The sequence below is a fragment of the Lissotriton vulgaris genome, chromosome 8, assembly GCF_964263255.1.
Source record: "Lissotriton vulgaris chromosome 8, aLisVul1.2, whole genome shotgun sequence".
In the NCBI taxonomy this organism is placed as follows: Eukaryota; Metazoa; Chordata; class Amphibia; order Caudata; family Salamandridae; genus Lissotriton; species Lissotriton vulgaris.
This window is the reverse complement of record NC_141696.1, coordinates 42,304,226-42,323,830: the sequence shown is the minus strand read 5'-3', so window position 1 is coordinate 42,323,830 and position 19,605 is coordinate 42,304,226. Positions and strand designations below refer to the sequence as shown.

Here is a 19,605-nt window from a genome sequence, read left to right as displayed (position 1 = left end):
TGTGTGGAAACACGTTGACATTGCGGCTCGAGCCGGAGTACAGCCCTATCCTGATAGAACGGTCCCGGTGCGAAGAGTACGGTCCGGGTGCGGAGTTTCCAGCCAGACTACGGATGTAAATTTAGGAGTCGTAAGTGATTTCTGTGAATACCAAAAATCGTAAGTGCCTTCTGTGGATACCAGAAGTTATGAGTTTAGGATTTTGTTTCAGATTAGTTCTATGAATCGGCCCCTATGCCTTATTCACAAGGCAGCGTTAAGCCACTGAACGTGGCTTAATGCTACCTTGTAAATAAGGCCCCCTTTCACCCAATACTTAGCGTGAAAGGGGTAGGTAATGGGTGTTGTGGCGGGAATTCCACTGCAACACTGATTGATTTTGACGCTGCCCCATATTTACAAGTGCAGCGTAAACATGGGGCAGCGCCAAAATAAAGACCCAGGAAAACCTGGCCTTAAACAAGCGCAATGAGGAGAAATGTTTCATTTCTCCTCGTTTTTTCTGTTTCTATGTGTGCTGCAGCACACATAGAAGCAGCAAAAGGCCTTTGATTGTTTATGTGCAGGAAGGTGACCCTTCCTGTACATAAACAATCGAGTTAAAAAAATGACGTTTTGCAGCTTCCATGTGTGCTGCACTAAGCAAGGTTGCTTATGAGCAGGAAGGGAGACCATGATGCAAGGGTGCCTGCATTGGTTCTAGGCTGTTAAATTTAGCCACAGCACAGGGGGTAATGCAGGGCTGCACCATATTGTTGTAAATATGGTGCAGCCCTGCAGTTCAGAGCGCGCAGTGTTATGCCAAGGAGGTTAACGCCATGCTCCGCCACTTCATAGTAAATATTCCCCCTGATGTGCTAACGGGGCAGAGCGCTACATCATACCTTATCAAGGTCACTCATTCAAAGGAACCAGGAGTTATAAAGGGTAGGGAGAACCTGTTTTATCCAAGCCACAGACTGGCCTTTTTGATCCAAGCTGGTCTGTGAGGACTTCACCCCCTGTCTTTACATAGAGCTACTTCCAAGAGTTATTAATACTAATTAAGAATCAGAATTAGGATTATTTGGTTTAGTATTAATGTGTGAAACACCCTGATGTGTTTTCAGATATGGTATCCTCAAACCAGTTGTTCATGTGCAGTGTTTGGATGGGTCTTCTGCAGGATGAGGTAAAAGTCATCTTTTGGCTTCTCATTTCAGGCTACATGCATTCTGGATATCCCATCATGGGTCTCGCAGAAAGCTGTAAAGATTTCCTCAAAGTAGAGTCAAATACTGCAGGAAACTGGGGTCCCATTCACGAGTTGGGGCACAATCGGCAAGTCTGGAACTGGGACCTCAGTCCTTACACCAAAGAGTCCACCTGCAACCTTTGGTCCGTCTACGTGAGCGAGAAGGTGCTGAAGGTCTCGCGGAGCAAAGCTCACCGGAACCTTGAGCCACAAACAAGAGAGAAGACCATCAAGGACTACATCTATAAAGGGGCCAAGCTCGAGGACTGGAATTTCTGGACGGCTCTGGAGACATATCTGCAGGTGAGCGTTGGCGGGAAATGGGTGAAATCATATGGGTTCTGCAGTCTGTGGAGGTGTCATCTCCAGAATAACCCTGTTGGTAATCTTCCATATCCATGACTTTACACTCCCTGAAACCTGGCACACAGTTCTTTTTATCACAAATGCAGAATCCATGTTTTGGCAAACTCAAACCATTAAACTGACATGCATTCCCTCTTGAAAAAGATACCAAGTTGCCCAGCAGGGATAATATTTGAAACTACTGAATAAACAAACAAATGAGGGGCATCGCCCATTTTTATCACAGGAGAAACAGATGTATTTCATCTAACCTGTTAATCACAAAATGCAATTCATTTATCACTTCATCATGGCCATCTAGCATATGCAAATGATTCCCTTTTGCTTTTGGAGTAGGTGAGTAACTCTGTGATAAGTCAAGTAGTGATCCTTTGCCTTCACAGTGGTAAGTGGTGCAACACCGCTCGCAATTATGCATGCAATCTGACTGAAACTCTGAAGCCCAATGTGGGTTCCAGAAATGAAATCCATTTGTTCTTTTCAGCATCATTCAGAGTGCATGATGCAAACGCAACAGTTCACTCCTGACTGTTCACAATTTGGCTTAAAACCGTGCCAAGACCCTTGGCACTAGCATCCACGTGACAATACATTTCTCACCATGCGTAAAAGGTTTAAAAGCAGAAGCAGTTATAATACATTTTTTGACTGAAAAAAAAGCATTCTGACATTCATCAGACCAGACATACTTAGTATTTAAAAAAAAAGATTTCTCAATGGTTTAGCAATGACAGCGTAGCCCTGAACGAATCTTGCATATTATTCACTTAAGCCCAGAAAGGCTCTAAGTGAATCCTTGTCAGTAGGAATGGGTGCATCATTAATTCCTTTCAATAACGAAACCTTAGGTTTAATACCTTCTTTAGAAATATTATGCCCCAAATAGTTGACTTCTTGAGACATAAACTTACATGTGTCAATGTTGATAGTCATTCCTTGTGATCCGAATTTACTCACGACCTTCTCTAACAAGGTTACATGTTGCTCTAAACTCTCTGTGTGAATTAAAATGTTGGTCTGGAATGCCTGTATACCCTTTTCCTCACCAAATAGTTAATCCATTAATCTTTGAAATACACTGGCAGTGTATTCCAAACCAAATGGTATACGCTTGTACATGTATACACAAAAAGGTGTCACAAATGTAGTAAGAGGTTGAGAATCTTCAGATAAGGCAATTTGATGGTACGCTGAGCGCAGATCAATGGTTAAAAATATTTGCTTCCACCTAATTTGGCCAGCATCTCATGGATTCTAGGGAGGGGATGACAGTCAACTAGGATATTTCTATTAAGAACTCTCAAATCCTCACATAGGCGTATATCGCCAGAACTTTTGCGTGCCATGACCGCAGCAGAAACCCATTCTGCAGAGTCTACTTGCTTAATAATACCTTTGGAAAACATATCATCTATTTCTTTTTTAACATCATTCCTAGCAGAAAGTAGAACAGGTCTCACTTTTTGTATTACAGGAGTAGCATTACTTTTCAATTTAATAGTATGTTGAACATTTTTATCAATTTTTTTTTAAAACATCCGGAAATTTAGAACACAGGTCCTGTACCAACCCTTCATGTGTGTTGGCTTCTTGTACCGTTAACACTGGCATATCACCCAGAATAACTGGTTTGGTGTGCCCAGGTCTGAGAATAATTCCTAGTTTAGCCAGATCTTGCCATCCAAGTATATCATGTACATTAACTGCAACATAAATTTTAGTATAGATATTCCTTCCTTTAAATAGGATGCTGTCATCAAAATAACCCTTCATGATTATATCATACTCACCAAATGTTTTAGGATTCATGGTAGTAGACTTCAAAAGTTTCCCAGACCAAAACCTATTAAACCTGTCTTCAGCTAGAATGGTAATAGAAGACCCTGAACCGGCCATAATGCAAAGGTTAATCACACCAATTAGAACTTCACAAATGGGACCTTTACACCTTTTTTCACAATCACCCAAAGCATTAACTTCAACATATAATGAAATATTACTGATTGATTCGGCAATAATGTCATTCTAAACATCAAGTTGACTAACTTTACATTTGTTTTGATAGAATTATATACAGTGTAAAAATGTCAAATTTTTCTACAATTTCTGAACCTTTTTACTTGAGCTGGACAATTCGGATAATTGCCCAAATGAAACTTTGAACCACACATGTAGCATGCACCTCCAACCCTCTATTCACTAGTTTTCTTAGGTATGTTCTTATGTGAAATCAAATTAACATCAGAATCATTGACATTAGACACAGTTACTTTCACATTATCTGAAGAAGTTGAAGTTGAAGATTCAGTTAAAATATTGGATGATACAACTGAACGCTCAATACTTCTGGCAATATCCATGAATTCATCTAGAGATTGATTTTTTGGCATGTTAAAATATGTTCTTGAATCTTCTTATTGAAACAAATAAACACTAATTGATCACGTAAAGCAGTATCTAAATAATTTCCAAATACACATTTTGAAGCTAAAACATGTAATACTGCTAAATAATCCTCAATAGACTCTTCAGCCGTCTGTTTACGTTTAAAAAAACTTATGTCTCTCAACCATAACAGATGGTTCATCTACATATTGTTTGCCAATGAGTGCTAAAGCTTCCTTAAAAACATCCCAAGTTTTATCTCCAGAAGGTGCTGGAAAAACTGGTAAATTGTCAAAAATGTCTTGTCCCTCACTGCCTAAATGGTTGAATAACAAGGCTTTTTTTCTTGAAGGTGAAAATTTGCTGGCATCAATAGCTTCGAGGTAATTTTCGAATACTCTAAACCAGTGCCGGTCCTAGAACTTTTGGGGCCCCGGGCGAAAGGGGAGATGTGAGGCCCCTCTAATTGCATATTGTGTTGCAAGAAGTGACATCACAGAAAGCGACTTCGCAGGACTTTCGATCTTAGATATTTGTGGAAATATAGTAATTTCAGCTTCATTTTTCCACAAAACCAGAAATAAAGATGGATAAATACAGATAAAATTGGCAACAAATAAATGTGGATAAATACAGACAGAAATGGCAAAAAGATAAATACCATAAAACCGGGAGCCCTATTCATAATGTACCACATCATGCTGGAGAAAAACACATCTCACACCAAAACCCCCAAACTAACGCTCCTAGGCTCACTAGGTTACTATGTTATTGGGTTTCTGCAGTGATTTGCCATGGAAATATATATGTTCACAACAAATTAATTGGTGAGAATGTATGGCAAATCACCAACATACTCAAGCACCATGTGGCACACACTCATCTTTTTCCTTACGCAACAAAAGCTACAAGCAAAGAGGTGTATTTATGACACTAGTAGCCTTGGGACACCTGCTTAGCACTCATCATGTTCCACGGTCAACTCTTACTTCATCTTCAAAGGATACACCATTAGATCGGCGGTTCAATGCACCCGACGCTGGCGCCTGGCGGCCGAAGGGGAAGGCACAGTATTTCTCTATCGAGAGTTATTGAGCGTGGAAGAGGACAGTAGCAGTGCTGTAGCACGCACCCATTGTTGTATATAGCGCTGCAAGGCCAATATGGGCTTTGGGCACGATAAAACGCACTGCGCTGCAAAACATGATACACACTATAAAACGCTGCATGGTTATCAATGCATTGTTAAACTAGGCAGGGCTTGTGAAACAAACAAAACAATGACCTCTCCTGGTCCACATGCAAACCCTCCCCGCAAAGAATTTGGAGCATTCCTTGCCATGGAATCCGAGGCCACTCAACATAAAAGGGTGCTTGGGGACTATTGAGTAGAATGAGCAACGCTGACCCTCTTAAAGTACAAAGCAATTGTATTATGTTTTTATTGCACTGGTTAGACGAAAGTACCTTGGAATGCTTTCGACAAAGATGTACAAATCTGCAACACAACTGTTTCCGAGCCAGGGACAGACAGTACAGAAGAATGGAGCATCTCCTTAGGTTCCCACAGCAAAACGCTACAAAATCTGTTTATAGCTGGGAACGGTGTGCTTGGCCTGTCATACTCCTGAGGTCGATAAAACGTGTACCATTTCTTCTGTGAAAATAAACATTTGTTACATGGCGCCAAGAAACTCCCGAGTGTCCTTAAGCTTTACAGATGCAATTTATTTACACAAGAAGGGATATTGTGGCGAAGAAAAGAACAAAATACAGAAAATAAAACAAGAAAATAAAAAGACAGTGAGATCAAAAAGAGAAAAAGCGAAATAAAGATGTGCAACCAATGAGAGAAAAAGAGAAACGGCAAGAAAGGCATAAAATGAGAGACAATCAGGTAAAGAAAGATGCAAATAAAGAAAACTAATTAAAATAGGGAAAACCAAGCGATCGCTATTCCCGCTGTTTATTTTTGCAACGTGCTTTCACTTTAAAGTGAAACTGAAGTGAGATACAAAAAAAAGAAACACGCAAATGGGGTGAACGCTGCTGGTGGGGCAGGGCCCCTGTCCCTGCAGCAGAGACGGAGGGGGAGTAGGCATTAAAACTGCAGGGAGGGAGAGAGGGTTATTGGAATTGGGCAATTTTCTCGGTCTCCGAGCTTGTAACACGAGCCCAGCATAAACACATTTGAGCCATAAAATTACACAAGGCGCTGAGAGGAGAAGCTGACGCGAAAGCTCACAAACAGGCCATGATGAGAATGCCGTGAGATTGTGTGACTATTCTGAAGACAGTGCTGGAATATGGTGACCATGTGAAGTGCTCCGAAAGCTTTGGGTCGATTTTGCGCTATATAAATGTTAAGAAAACAAATAACAGGCCTCTACGCAAGCCATGCATACCTTGTGAAAGACGAGGGGCCCCAGGAGCGCGAGGCCCTGGGCAGCTGCCCATACCGCCCATGCCTAGGACCGGCCCTGCTCTAAACCATTTATGTCAAGGTGTTAATGATTTTCCAGCGATCTCCAGAAATGGAGGTGGTTGCATAACCGTATTAGCTGTAGCCATGTCACATAGTGAAGAGTGCTGGTATTACATAATATACTATAAGCACAATGTCAAAAGAATTGAAATAAATCAAATATTACTTGTGGATCTTGAATTGAAGAGCAGAAAACCGTTGAGTATTTGTACCAAAATGAGTACATTCACGTTGAACACTGTTGAAATAAACTCTTCCAAATTTAATTGACAAGAAAACAAATCGAAATAAAGCAACTTCAATGAAAACCTTCCCAATGGGTAAAGATGGCCGCCGAACGTGCTGTTTAAAGTGAGTGGAGCTTGTTGTAGAAAAGATAAGTGACGTAATGACGTGCACATTTAGATTCCTGATCGCATACGGAGAAAGTAATGCACAATGCAACTGTGGCCGGCAGTCAGCAAAGAGTGAACAACTCAAGCGCTGATGAGGTAAGCACGAGAATGTTTTTTGAAAGATGCAGTAGTGCAAGGAATCGCTCGTTACAGTTTTAAACAGCAACAAGCCGGTTGAGCTCAACAAGTAGCGTCAAGAATAAAATGCACATTACCACAATACTGCACAGCAAGACACACAGTAGAAGGATCCATGTTGATTCAAAGGTCTTAATCTCTTTTGAATTTCTTGTAAATGTCTGCTGTAGATCGTTTGTTCTCTCTTAGAAGTGGCAGCAAGGCAAATACACAATCCAGAACGTCGGTGGGTCCAATCAATAGATAAAAAGCATTGCCATAAAATGTAGTATGAATGAAATAATGGAAACCATGCAGAATGCAGGAAAACTCAAGTTTCAGTTTATTCCATCCACAGGACCCACGACCTCCAGCCAAAGCAGCAGAGTATCTAATGGGCTAAAGTTCTAATAGACAAGAAAACTACAACAATCTACATTCTAAATATGACCACATCACTTAAAGAAATACACACATTTATTATAATACATAACCACATATTACAGTGGGCCAGCATCTTGAACTGGCATCTCTTCTGCAGCGGGAGCCAGTGTAGTTGCTTGAGGTGGGGTGTGATATAGGTCCTTCTGGGGAGATCAAGGATGGGTCTTGCCGCTGAGCTTTGGAACACTGTGAATTGAATAATGTAGAAACGATCTCACCTGGCAACTTAACAAACTTTAAATCTTCCTTTAGCACTAAACCATCCTCCATGGACATTGACTAATTCAAGAAGGGTAGGCAATCAGCAAAATATGTTCCGTGTTCTGCTGGCAATCCATCAGAAACAAATAATTAAAAATTTGCAAACATTCGTGACAAGAATTTTCAATTCTATTAAGGACACGGAGGCGAGGATTATGCTTTCTCTATTTCTTTACTACTAACAGCAGCCAATAGAAACACAGTAAAGAAACGAAAAACTACAACTCCCATGAGCCCTTAGGCCAACCATAGAGAGTACATGCTATATAAGGAACCATAGAGGACAACACTTCCTCTTTCTTTGTCCAGGAACCATAAAAGTCTAAAGTCATTTGAAGAAAAGTACCGCCAACCATCCAGAAAGGAAAGTCCGAAGGCTGAAGCGCAAGAAATCCAACAGGAAAACAGGCAACCATTCCAAAAGCGCCGAAGGTGCATCAGGAAACACAGCAACTCCAGGATCCAAGGCGTGGAAAACGGTGCCGGCAAGACCAAGAGGACAGATCACTTCTGGTCCGAACCTGAAAGCAAAAACAGAGCCGTAATACACATCCCCAAAAACCTTTGAAGGTCGCATCACATAGGGTGGGGAAAAATGTCAATGCAAAACAACGCATATCAAAGTAAAGCCAAGATGCACATGAACAATGCAGTAGAATACCAATGGGTGGGATAATCCTCGCCTCCGTGTCCTTAATAGAATTGAAAATTCTTGTCACGAATGTTTGCAAATTTTTAATTCTATGGCAGGACAGGAGGCTTCAGATTATGCTTGTTCAAAGCTGTTCCACCACAACAGATGCAATATCTACAATGGGTTTGAAATAAAAGGTTTTAAACACTGTATCAGAAGACCAATCAGCTGTTTTCACAATGTCATGTAAACTTACACCAACACGAAAAGCCTTGGAGGCCATGGCACCCCTCGCGGAATGAGCTCCAAAGATGGAGGTATCAATGCCTGCCTCAGACATAAGCCAGCGTACCCAACGAGCAAGAGTAGCTGACGCCACAGGCTTAAAAGGTTTCAACAAAGCAATCAATAACTGTCCAGACATATCTTGACGAAAAGGAGCAGTACTCACCTCATAATCCTTGATGCAGCGAACCACACACAATTGTGGGTGATGAGGAAATGCAGGATAAGTGACAGTAGACAGATTAGTCTTGGTACGCCTGGAGACCGTAAAAGTAACCCCTTCCGGAGAAAAAGAACGACCAGCGAGGTCCAATGCCCGGACATCTGAAACACGCTTACAAGACACTAAGCACAAAAGCATTGTCAATTTTGCAGACAATTGCTTACGGGACAGAGAAGCGTTGGGAGGCCAAGCCTCCAGAAAACGCAGCACAACAGAGACGTCCCAAAGAGCCACATATTTCGGACATGGCGGTTTAGCCATTCGCACACCACGCAACAATGCAGAGATGAGAGGATGTTCCCCAACAGGCTTACCGTCGACCAAAGCATGGCCTGCAGAGAGAGCGGAACGGAAAGAATTGACGGTCCTGTAAGCAGAACCAGCAGAAGCGACAGAAGCAAGAAAATTAACCACTAGAGAGATATCTGCAGAAGTGGGATCCAGATTCCGTTCAGAACACCAATCACACCACCTACGCCAAGCTGACGCATAACGTTTGCGCGTGTTGGGGGCCCAAGCTTCACTGAGGAATCTCTCAGCGTCTCCAGATAAGCCAGGGACTTTCCAGCGTTCCCCGAGAGACGCCACGCTACAAGACGGAGCTGGCCCGACAAGACTAGGGGATGCGGGTGGAGCAGAGGATCCAACAGCAAGTTCCACCTCGCCGGAAGCAGAAATGGTGTCGAGCAACTCATTTCCAGAAGGTCCGGAAACCAAGCTTGAGCTCTCCAAAGAGGAGTGATCAGAACAATCTCCGACAGAAACTGTTTCGCCCTGGCCAAGACTCGCGGGATCATTGCGAACGGGGGAAAGGCATAGCAAAGCTGTGGAGGCCAAGTCTGGAGAAAGGCATCCGTGGCTATGGCCTCCGGATCCGGACGCCAGCTGTAAAACCGGGGGAGCTGAGCATTGAGGCGAGAGGCGAAGAGATCGATCCAGGGACGACCCCACAGACGAGACAGGGAGCGAAAGACCCGAGGGTGAAGACGCCAGTCGCTGAAGTCCAGGAGATGGCGAGAGTTCCAGTCGGCCACCTGATTTTGGCGACCCGGAAGATACTCTGCAATAAGAGTGATCTTTCTCTGTAGGCAGAAATGCCAGAAGTCCTTTGCAATCTCCGCTAACAACTTCGACCGAGTCCCCCCCAATTTGTTCACATATCGCACCGCCGAGATGTTGTCCATGCGAAGCAAAATGCAACAGCTGGTGGCTTGTGGAGCCAAACTGCGGATCGCAAATGACCCCGCCAGAAGCTCCAGGCAGTTGATATGAAGGGCTAATTCGTCCTGAGACCAACGGCCGCCCGTCGTCAAGTCCCCGCAACGGGCTCCCCAGCCCCAAAGACTCGCATCCGATTCCAAAACCAGATCCGGAGTCGAGCCGAAAAGGGCTCTCCCGTTCCAAGCCTCCATGTGTTGAAGCCACCACATCATTTCCGACTTCGCATCCTGGGACAGAGGAACCAAGTCGGAGTACCGAAGACCCTTCTGCAGATGTCTGATTTTGAGGCGCTGCAAGGCCCGATAATGCAGGGGACCCAGAAATATCGCCTGGATGGAAGAAGCCAACAGCCCGACAATCCGAGCGATCGACCGCAACGATACGTTCGGTGCAGACAACAGTGACTTCAACTCCCTCTTGATAGACCTGACCTTCTGAGCAGGTAAAAGAAGTTGGCAAGAGACCGAATCCACAAGGAAACCCAGAAACTCTATCGATTGAGTTGGAAGTAAATGTGATTTCTGCGGATTCACTAGAAAGCCGAGAGACTGAAGTAGATCGACTGTCCAAGACAAATGGGAGCTCAGTTGTAGAGGACACTGAGCCATCAAAAGAATGTCGTCCAGATACACTATAAGTCTCACCCCCCGCGCACGCAGGAACTCCATGACTGGCCGCAGGAGCTTCGTGAAGCACCATGGGGCGGACGAGAGACCGAACGGGAGTACCGTGTATTCGAACCAGTTCCCCAGCCATTGGAACTGCAGAAAACGGCGATGAGGCGGATAGATGGGAACGGATAAGTAGGCGTCCTTCAAATCCAGGCGAACCATCCAGTCGCCTTTGCGTAGAAGATCCCTGAGAAGATGGATGCCCTCCATCTTGAAGTGACGATAAATCACCCCGTTGTTGAATTCCTTGAGGTTGAGTACAAGGCGAGACCCGCCCCCCTTCTTCTCCACCAGAAACACATTGCTGACGTACCCCTGTGGATGGCGGTTCGTTCGCACTATGGCCCCTTTGAGAAGAAGGGAATCGATTTCTGTGGAAATCACCTCGCGATCTCGTTGGGAAAAAACAAGGGGAGAAGGGACGGGACCCTGAAGAGGGGGATGGTAAAACTCGATGTGGTACCCCTGAACTGTTTGCAATATCCATGCATCGCTGGAGATCGAGCGCCAATTCTCTAGAAAACACTGAATCCTGCCCCCCAAAACAACACTGTCGAAAGGAATCAGGCTCACCTGCAGAGGAGTAATCCTGTCGTCCTCCCTGGTTACCACCGTAGCCTCCCTTGTTGCCTTGGCCACGACCTTTCCGGGAGGGATAGAAGGTGGACTTGGATCCGGAATAGGACTGCTGCTGCTGCTGGCGCTGTCCGCCTCCACCCTGATGGGACTGCTGGCCACGTTGTTGACCAGAACCTCGGCCGAACGAACGTCCCCCTGAACGTCCGGCCTTGGCAAAAACCGGGCGGAACGCCCTACGCAAAGAAGATTGCGCCTTGTCCAGGCCACTAAAAGTCGCTACAAACTTAGTCAGCTCTTTCAAAAACGGCTGACCAAACAAAAGACCCTGAGCCAGAGCACCGGATTCGGAAGTAGCCAGCTCTGACAAACGTGGATCCATTTTGATTAAGATGGAACGGCGACGTTCCGTTGAAAGGGCACAGTTTGCGTTCCCCAAGAGACAGATAGCCCTTTGGGCCCAGCCAAGTAGGACATCGGGGTCAATGCCAGACGCCTCCCCTTGGGCCTGGTAAGCCAGATCCAGGATTTTAGTCAAAGGACCAAGGACATCCAGTAACTTGTCCTGGCACAGTCGCCAAGAACGGTCGATACCTTTTTTGGGATCCTTATTAAATTTTTTAAGGTAGGTCAAAATCGTAGGATCGACCTCCGGAGTATCCGCCAATTTGTCCGCCAACTCCGGACGAGGGCACTCAGAACGTAACCGAGCACGCACCTCCTGATCAAAAGAGTCGCGGATATGCTCTTGAATATAGTCCGCGACCTCTGGGGCTGGGCACCAAACCTTGGAGTTAGGGTGGACGATATCAGAGGGCTCAAAGGTCAAGATTGGTGGATGCGGAGAAGCGTCCACAAAATGTTCCTTTCGGGATTTCTTCGCCGGAGAGGGACCAGAGGGACCAGAAGATGATGAGGAAGAGGTATCTTCAGTGTCCGGAGTAGGAGCAGACAAAGACCTGGCCAAACGAGCAAAGTCCGACCTATGAGGATTACCAGGAGACTTAGATGAATGCGCAGAGGCAGAGGACGGAATCCAACCCTGCTGCTGAGCATAGTCAGTCAAATGACGCTTAAGAGGCCCAATGGCACGGACCAACGCAGTATTAACAGACTGCTGAACGCCCTGGTCAAGGGCCTCGACCAAATCAAATTCAAAGGACTCTTCCTGCTCCTCCTCATAAAAATATTCCTCAGCATCGACATAGTCTGCCATGATGATGGAATGCACTGAGGAATGAGGTAGAAACACAGAAATAACAAAATCTAGAAATACCAAAGTATAACTAGAGGCCCACCGCAAATGTAAATGCAAGGAAAAAGGTCACAATCAAGTGACTCCGACAGGGGGGGTGACAGCCCCACGCAAGCTATACAGGCAGAGTCACAACTCGACCCAAGAAACAGAATAAAGCGTGGAGGGACCAGCTTGCGCAAAGAACAACACCCTAGGCACTGCCTCTAACAATTATGCAGCCCAGAACCTTCCGAGAGGTAGAGGGCGTCTGAGGAGCTCTCCGGCAGGCAAAGTGGGCCGAGGCAAAGTCGAAAAAGCGCCGCCTCACAGCGTTCAGCAGCTCCTGTCAAACGGAGCGTCACAAGTGCCACCAATGCGCATGCGCGGTCACGTGCCGTATTGCCGGAAGAGGAGCAGCGCGCGACACGCGCGCGCGAGTCCCCGAGCTCCGGTCCCGCTCCACAAAGGCAGTAACGCGGGCACAATGCGCCCGCAAATACCAGAGAGGCGAACACGCGCTCTCGAAGCACAAAAGCGGCGAAAGCACAAACGAGTAAACCTGCAAAAGAAACGCCGGTGGCAGCGCGACGCACAGCGCGGCTGTGAAACAAACGCTAGAGCGAAACCGGCATACAGGTAAACAAGCTAGTAAACAGTGCCATGCAATATACAAACAAGTAAGTAAAGTCAAAAGCACTTAACTGGCTGCGAAGCAGCAAAGAAAGAGGAAGTGTTGTCCTCTATGGTTCCTTATATAGCATGTACTCTCTATGGTTGGCCTAAGGGCTCATGGGAGTTGTAGTTTTTCGTTTCTTTACTGTGTTTCTATTGGCTGCTGTTAGTAGTAAAGAAATAGAGAAAGCATAATCTGAAGCCTCCTGTCCTGCCATAGAATTAGAGTCCTTAATTAAAAAGGGAGGCCCAATCGCTCCTGTCTAACAGTGACAGCCCTAACATGAGTCAAACTCCATTGACTGCCAGTCTGGATGTGATCAATACAGCCCTGTCTATCCTCACTTCTTCTGTCTCCTTTAAAGGCTGAGCGTCAGTCAGCAGCTCAGAAAGTATAGTTTGGCTGGTAAATGGTTAGCTACTGGTGGCCCCACAGACATTGTTCTCCCTACCAATTTAGATAAATACCGGCCCACCCTGTGTGGTCATGTTTGTATTCTGAATGGTGTTATCACTCACCTTTTAGTGTGTGCTGCACCATCAGCACCTCCATTGTTGATACCAAGATTGAATTTGGATTATTCACTTTTTTATTTTTTTTTCTCTTTGGCTCATGGTCCAGTATGTTATTTATTGATTGTCTTGTGTGATTGCTCACAACCAGTGAACTCTTGTTGCCTTATGGAGAAGGGAATACCTTGGGTTGGGTACTAGATACAGTTATTAGTTGGTTATAATTGTTTTTGAATGAATCCTAGGGAACCTCTGTTTCTACTTTGCATCAATTACATCTCAAGGAGGCGTGGCTTGAAAAGCAGCAAAGTTGGCTGAAAAGTGCAAAGCTCTGTGATCCCACCCTGCGTACAGTGGAAAATATGGATTGCAGTGGTTAGCTAGATATGTGGCACTTGATTTTAAATAGACCCTGTTGCAGTTGTGAACCATGGGGTGTGCTGGCAGCTCGCTGGAGGAAGGGTGGGCTGCACTATGGAGATGAGGCCTGTATGCAAAGCCGGGCCTGGCCGTGATAGTGGCTGCCAGTGACCCAGAATCAGGCAGGAGGCAATTGGCTACAGTTCCTGTGAGAAAAGTCCCATAAGAGGCCATAAGTAGAAGCAAGTAAAATCCGTTCCGTTCTCGGAATTTGCGGATTTTCTAAAATGGTTACAAAGAAATTAACTTCAACTTGGGCACCTGCTGTAACCCTGTAAGTGCTTCCTGAGCGGCGCCTCCAGAGTTGTTGCCGACTTGCAACTATTCTCTGACCCTGCTCTGACCCTCGAAGCAGGGTCAGAGAATAGTTACAAGTATGGCACAATGCTCCAGGCTGTCACAAAAATTAAACCACAACAGGAAGCACTTACAGATAAGCAGGTGCCAGACTTGAAGCTCAAATTCAGTAACACATTAACCAGCCCTCGGTTGAAGCTCGGCAGGTGTGCTTTCTCCCCATAATCTACAGTTGTGAACCAGAGGGTTCTGTGATGAACCAGAGGGTGGCAGTGGTGAACCAAAGGGTGGCAGTGGTGAACCAGAGGGTGCTGTGATGAACCAGAGGATGGCAGTGATCAACCAGAGGGTGGCAGTGGTGAACCAGAGGGTGGCATTGATTAACCAGAGGGTGGCAATGGTGAACCAAAGTGTGGCAGTGATGAACCAGAGGGTGACAGTGATGAACCAGAGGGTGGCAGTGATGAATCAGAGGGTGGCAGTGGTGAACAAGAGGGTGGCAGTGGTGAACCAGAGGGTGGCAGTGATGAACCAGAGGGTGCTTTGATGAACCAGAGGGTGGCAGGGGTGAACCAGTGGGTGCTGTGATGAACCAGAGGGTGGCAGTGATGAACCAGAGGGTGGCAGTGGTGAACTAGAGGGTGGCAGTGATGAACCAGAGGTGGCAGTGATGATCCAGAGGGTGGCAGTGATGAAACAGAGGGTGGCAGTGATGAACTAGAGGGTGGCAGTGATGAACCAGAGGGTGGCAGTAATGAACCAGAGGGTGGCAGTGGTGTACCAGAGGGTGGCAGTGATGAACCATAGGGTGCTGTGATGAACCAGAGGATGGCAGTGATCAACCAGAGGGTGGCAGTGGTGAACCAGAGGGTGGCAGTGATTAACCAGAGGGTGGCAATGGTGTACCAAAGTGTGGCAGTGATGAACCAGAGGGTGACAGTGATGAACCAGAGGGTGGCAGTGATGAACCACAGGGTGGCAGTGGTGAACCAGAGGGTGGCAATGGTGAACCAGAGGGTGGCAGTGATGAACCAGAGGGTGCTTTGATGAACCAGAGGGTGGCAGGGGTGAACCAGTGGGTGCTGTGATGAACCAGAGGGTGGCAGTGATGAACCAGAGGTGACAGTAATGATCCAGAGGGTGGCAGTGATGAAACAGAGGGTGGCAGTGATGAACTAGAGGGTGGCAGTGATGAACCAGAGGGTGGCAGTAATGAACCAGAGGGTGGCAGTGGTGTACCAGAGGGTGGCAGTGATGAACCAGAGAGTGGAGCTGCTAAACTGCTCGGGAGCCCTGTGGGTGTGAGCCCCCACGCTGCTGAGCTACCCAGGGGTTGTGAGACCACGCGCTACTGAACTGCCCCGGGGCCCAGTGGGTTGAGCCTCCGTGCTGCTGAACTGCCCCGGAGCCCTCTCAGTGTGAAAATCATTTGTGCTCAATTGCCTGGGAGCCCTCTGGGTGTCATGACACAATGTGCTAAGTGCCCCCCTGCCCCCAGTACATATATACCCGTACCGCACAGCACCATTATGCTCTTGCACCATGAAGTCTGGTGCCTGGATGCTCCTGATCCGTGTAGGTGGCACCACCGTCTGGTGCAGTCAAAATGTAAAGTCATAACTTGCTACACAGCACCAATAAAAATGTGAATACTTAGGAAGAAACCAAGTTACAACAAGCACCCTCTGAGAAGTCAGGAATCAAAATTAATTCTGCATATCACATTAGTTATTTTACGACTTTTTCATCAGTTTCAGACACAAGTTCATGAGGAGTAAAGGGGCTTTCAAAGTATGGATCCAAAACCGTACGTAGTTCTTCAAAAATCTTTATTTAAAGCACATTAAAAGTTCTCCAGCTTTGCAATGCCGACACGTGTTTCGCCCACACAGGGGCTTTTTCAAGGCAATCTCAGTCAAGATGGACAGGTCTAATTGTCAGGATGATTTGATCGGTATGGCGTGGCAGGTATCGTACGAGAGTGTTAAGGCTCCTATTGATTAAAGTGTTGGCGGTAGCGACGTTCAGGATGTAGGTTCAAACATGATAATTAGTAGGGAGGCGATAGTCACTTAGTGGAGATCAGTTCTAGTTTTCATGTAGTGTAGAATTCTGAAGACCTTGGTAAGTCTGTTCGAAGTACGTGTACAAGCCGGATCTCCACTGCTCAGCACTTCCCGCTGAGTCCCACCTGGCACCGGTATGCACATGTACCAGGCGTGGGGCACCCGCATGCCACTGCACCCTACTGCCCAGCTCCAGCATATGCCTGTACGGGGCAGTTTAGTATGAGATGGGACATTGTCCAGCAGCAGCTGCATGCGCCGGAACCCACTGAGCAGGATCAGAATGGCTTTGTACCAACACGCGCAGCAGAGATATCTTGGACATCTGAAGGATTCTGGGGTCCTGTGCCAAACGTATTTTTGCATCCATGAGTTTCAGAGCGCCATCCCCGTGTAGCTCCTGTGACCAGGAGGCTGCTTTCTCCTCATCTTCTGCTCTGCTCGGTCTCTGACCCTGTATTAACAAGATGCATGTGAACTTGCATTTGGCCCCGTCCACCACACACTAGCGGTATGAAACGTCTTCTTTCCCGTCCCCACTATAATGGCCAGCTCACTCAAGGGACATCGGCACCTTTTGGCGCGCTGGCAAACTTACAGGCACACGTGGTCACATATTTGTGCAAATGGCACAAAAATCAGTGAGTTTCCGGGAAAATTCGCGAACTCGCTGATTTTTTTTTTCCACTTCGCACGAATTCGTGGACTGCGAATTCGCAAATTTTGCCCATACTTAAAATATATTGACCGAGCCACAACTTGGGCCCTGTGACTGAGTCCCCTAAACTAAATGGGCAATACTCTTAAGGAATTAAGTGTTGCATTTGTCTGCAGTAGCATATGATGATCTCCACAGATTATCAGCACTATAGTTGTACTATTTAATGCAGCTATGAATGTCGCCAGGTGGGAGGGCATTATTTAATCCTAATTTCACTCTCACATGCAGGAGTCCCTCAGGGGTGGGTTATATCCATTTGAATTGCAGTTGAGTCCCCGCAAGAGGTTCCACAATTCCCTTCAGAAGGCATTATACATTGGGAATTATTGGGCTCATTTACTCCTGATGTGAACACACCCAGAGCTCTACTGAACTAACCCTCTGGGCCTGAAACCGAAGTCGTCTGCTGGTGGCATCAAGGAGGGATGTCCAGCAACACTCTGGGCCCCTGTGCACCTGTTTGTCAGGATGTGGGGCCAATATTGGCATTGATAGGAGTACCTGCTATAAATGTATGTGAACTCTATCCATAGGGGGGCAAACTGGCCTACCCTGGGCTGACCTGCATTGAGGGATATTTCCCCGTAGTCAGTCATGGCTCAAGGAGACAAGCAGCAAAGTAAGATGGCGACAACCCATGAGACATTAGCTGGAGGTACATGCGGGGAGGCGCTGAGCTCTGGAGGAGACACACAGATCATAAAATCGCATCTCAAGGCCAGTCTTAATAGGCTTCTCTCCATGATCTTTTGCCTGGATCATCTGACCAGGAAGATTGACTGACAAAATGTTCACCTGAATGAGGTGAACAGTGAATTTCTGGTCCAGAAGATGGTTCCACGGCATTGACAGCTAAATTGTCCTAAGGGAAGAAGCAGCTCAATGCTATAGATGCTAAGAGCGAAGAACTGGATCATGCTGGCATCCGGCGCAACTATGTCAGGATTATTGGTGTATCTCGTTCTACCAGAATGGGACAATAGGGCTCTTTGAAAAACCCCTTTTTAACAGAATGGTTTCGTAGACCTGTTTTTCCAGATTACTTCCTCGTGGAGCAAGCTGAGTGCACCCTAGGCCTCAGACCTAGGCACGTCATCTACATCTGTTATCACCAGGAGTCTCAGTTTCAGAGATTGACATCCCATTCTTTGACTGGCAAGGGGGGAGTATATCTGTGGTACCAGGGCTCGTCTATTTCCCTTTACCAGAAATTACATCTGCTGTGAAGTAGGACAGATGCAAATTTGTTGAGATAAGGAACACTCTTATACCCAAAATATCATGTGTACTACATAATACCTGTTTAGACTGAAGGATTGAACAAGAATGAAAAACACACACCTTTTCAGCTAAATCAAGGCAGCTAAAGCATGTAAGAGAAATGTTACTACAGGTAAATCATCTTCCTACCCAGAATTCTCTTCACCTATGGAGGGACAACATTTCCTGACGGCAAATACGAGTGATGCTGAATAAACCAACTGTAAGTTAAAGCATTCATGAATAAAGGCGATGCTGTTTCTGAGGGGTTCACAGTGGGATAAGGCCCAGCTGCCTAGCGGCACCAGATTGACTGCAGAAAGTTCCTCTGACTGCTCAGACAGTTATGTGAGTAAACTCAAATGGGGCCTGATTTAGAATGCCCATAATTCATAAAAGTGTTCTATATAATTAATTAAAATGTATTTATTTGAAGTTTCATAAACGTTATTCTTACATTAATTTTAAATTCAAAATAGAGCGTTCATGTTTTATAGTTAAGTAAAAAATATGGACTTATTATACATAGTTTAATATTACTCTATATTTATTTATAATTGTAAACATTTTCGATAATGTAATTCCCTATGTTTTTTTTATTCCCTACCTCCATTATTTTCTACAGGAGCGTGTTGCAGTACCACTGGTTGGCCATGTATGGTGATGGACTTACTACTGTTTTTCAGTATCAATTTATACTCTGATTTTGTGAATAAGCAAAAGCCAGTAAACTTAATTAAAGGTGTAAATTAGTACTCAGGGGCATGGCAGAGCCCGCGACCAAGATGGCCGCTTGACTCCGACGCTCCGGAGACGTCGCTCATAAAATCTGCCCGTTGTCTCTTCCACTGCGCCAAAAATTATCGCTTGCATTCAAGCCGACAATGTGGACGTGTGATTGCGGGATGAGCTGCTCGCTGGCTTGAGTGGTGTCCGCTGTGCTGGGAAGGTTCCGACGTGCTCCCGGGCCTGACGCAGCCCGCGGGGGCTCTGAGTAATTTGTGGTTGGACTCAAAGGTCCATGTATTTGCCACCAAGAGTTTTCCTGGGTTGCAACCGCAGCAATGGTCGGATAGGACATCGCTCCCCCGGCACCCAGAAAACCAACTGCCACGTAGTCAT

At 46.0% G+C, this 19,605-nt stretch overlaps 1 protein-coding gene across 1 annotated transcript in view; it reads left to right on the top strand.

Moving 5' to 3' along the window:
• The window catches only part of LOC147693347 (TRPM8 channel-associated factor homolog), a 171,546-nt gene that overhangs the window by 111,159 nt on the left and 40,782 nt on the right, over nucleotides 1-19,605 (top strand). The window contains exon 7 of the mRNA XM_086933678.1: nucleotides 1,203-1,537. Within this exon, the coding sequence (XP_086789804.1) occupies nucleotides 1,203-1,537 (335 nt within the window). The remainder of the gene's footprint in view (nucleotides 1-1,202; nucleotides 1,538-19,605) is intronic.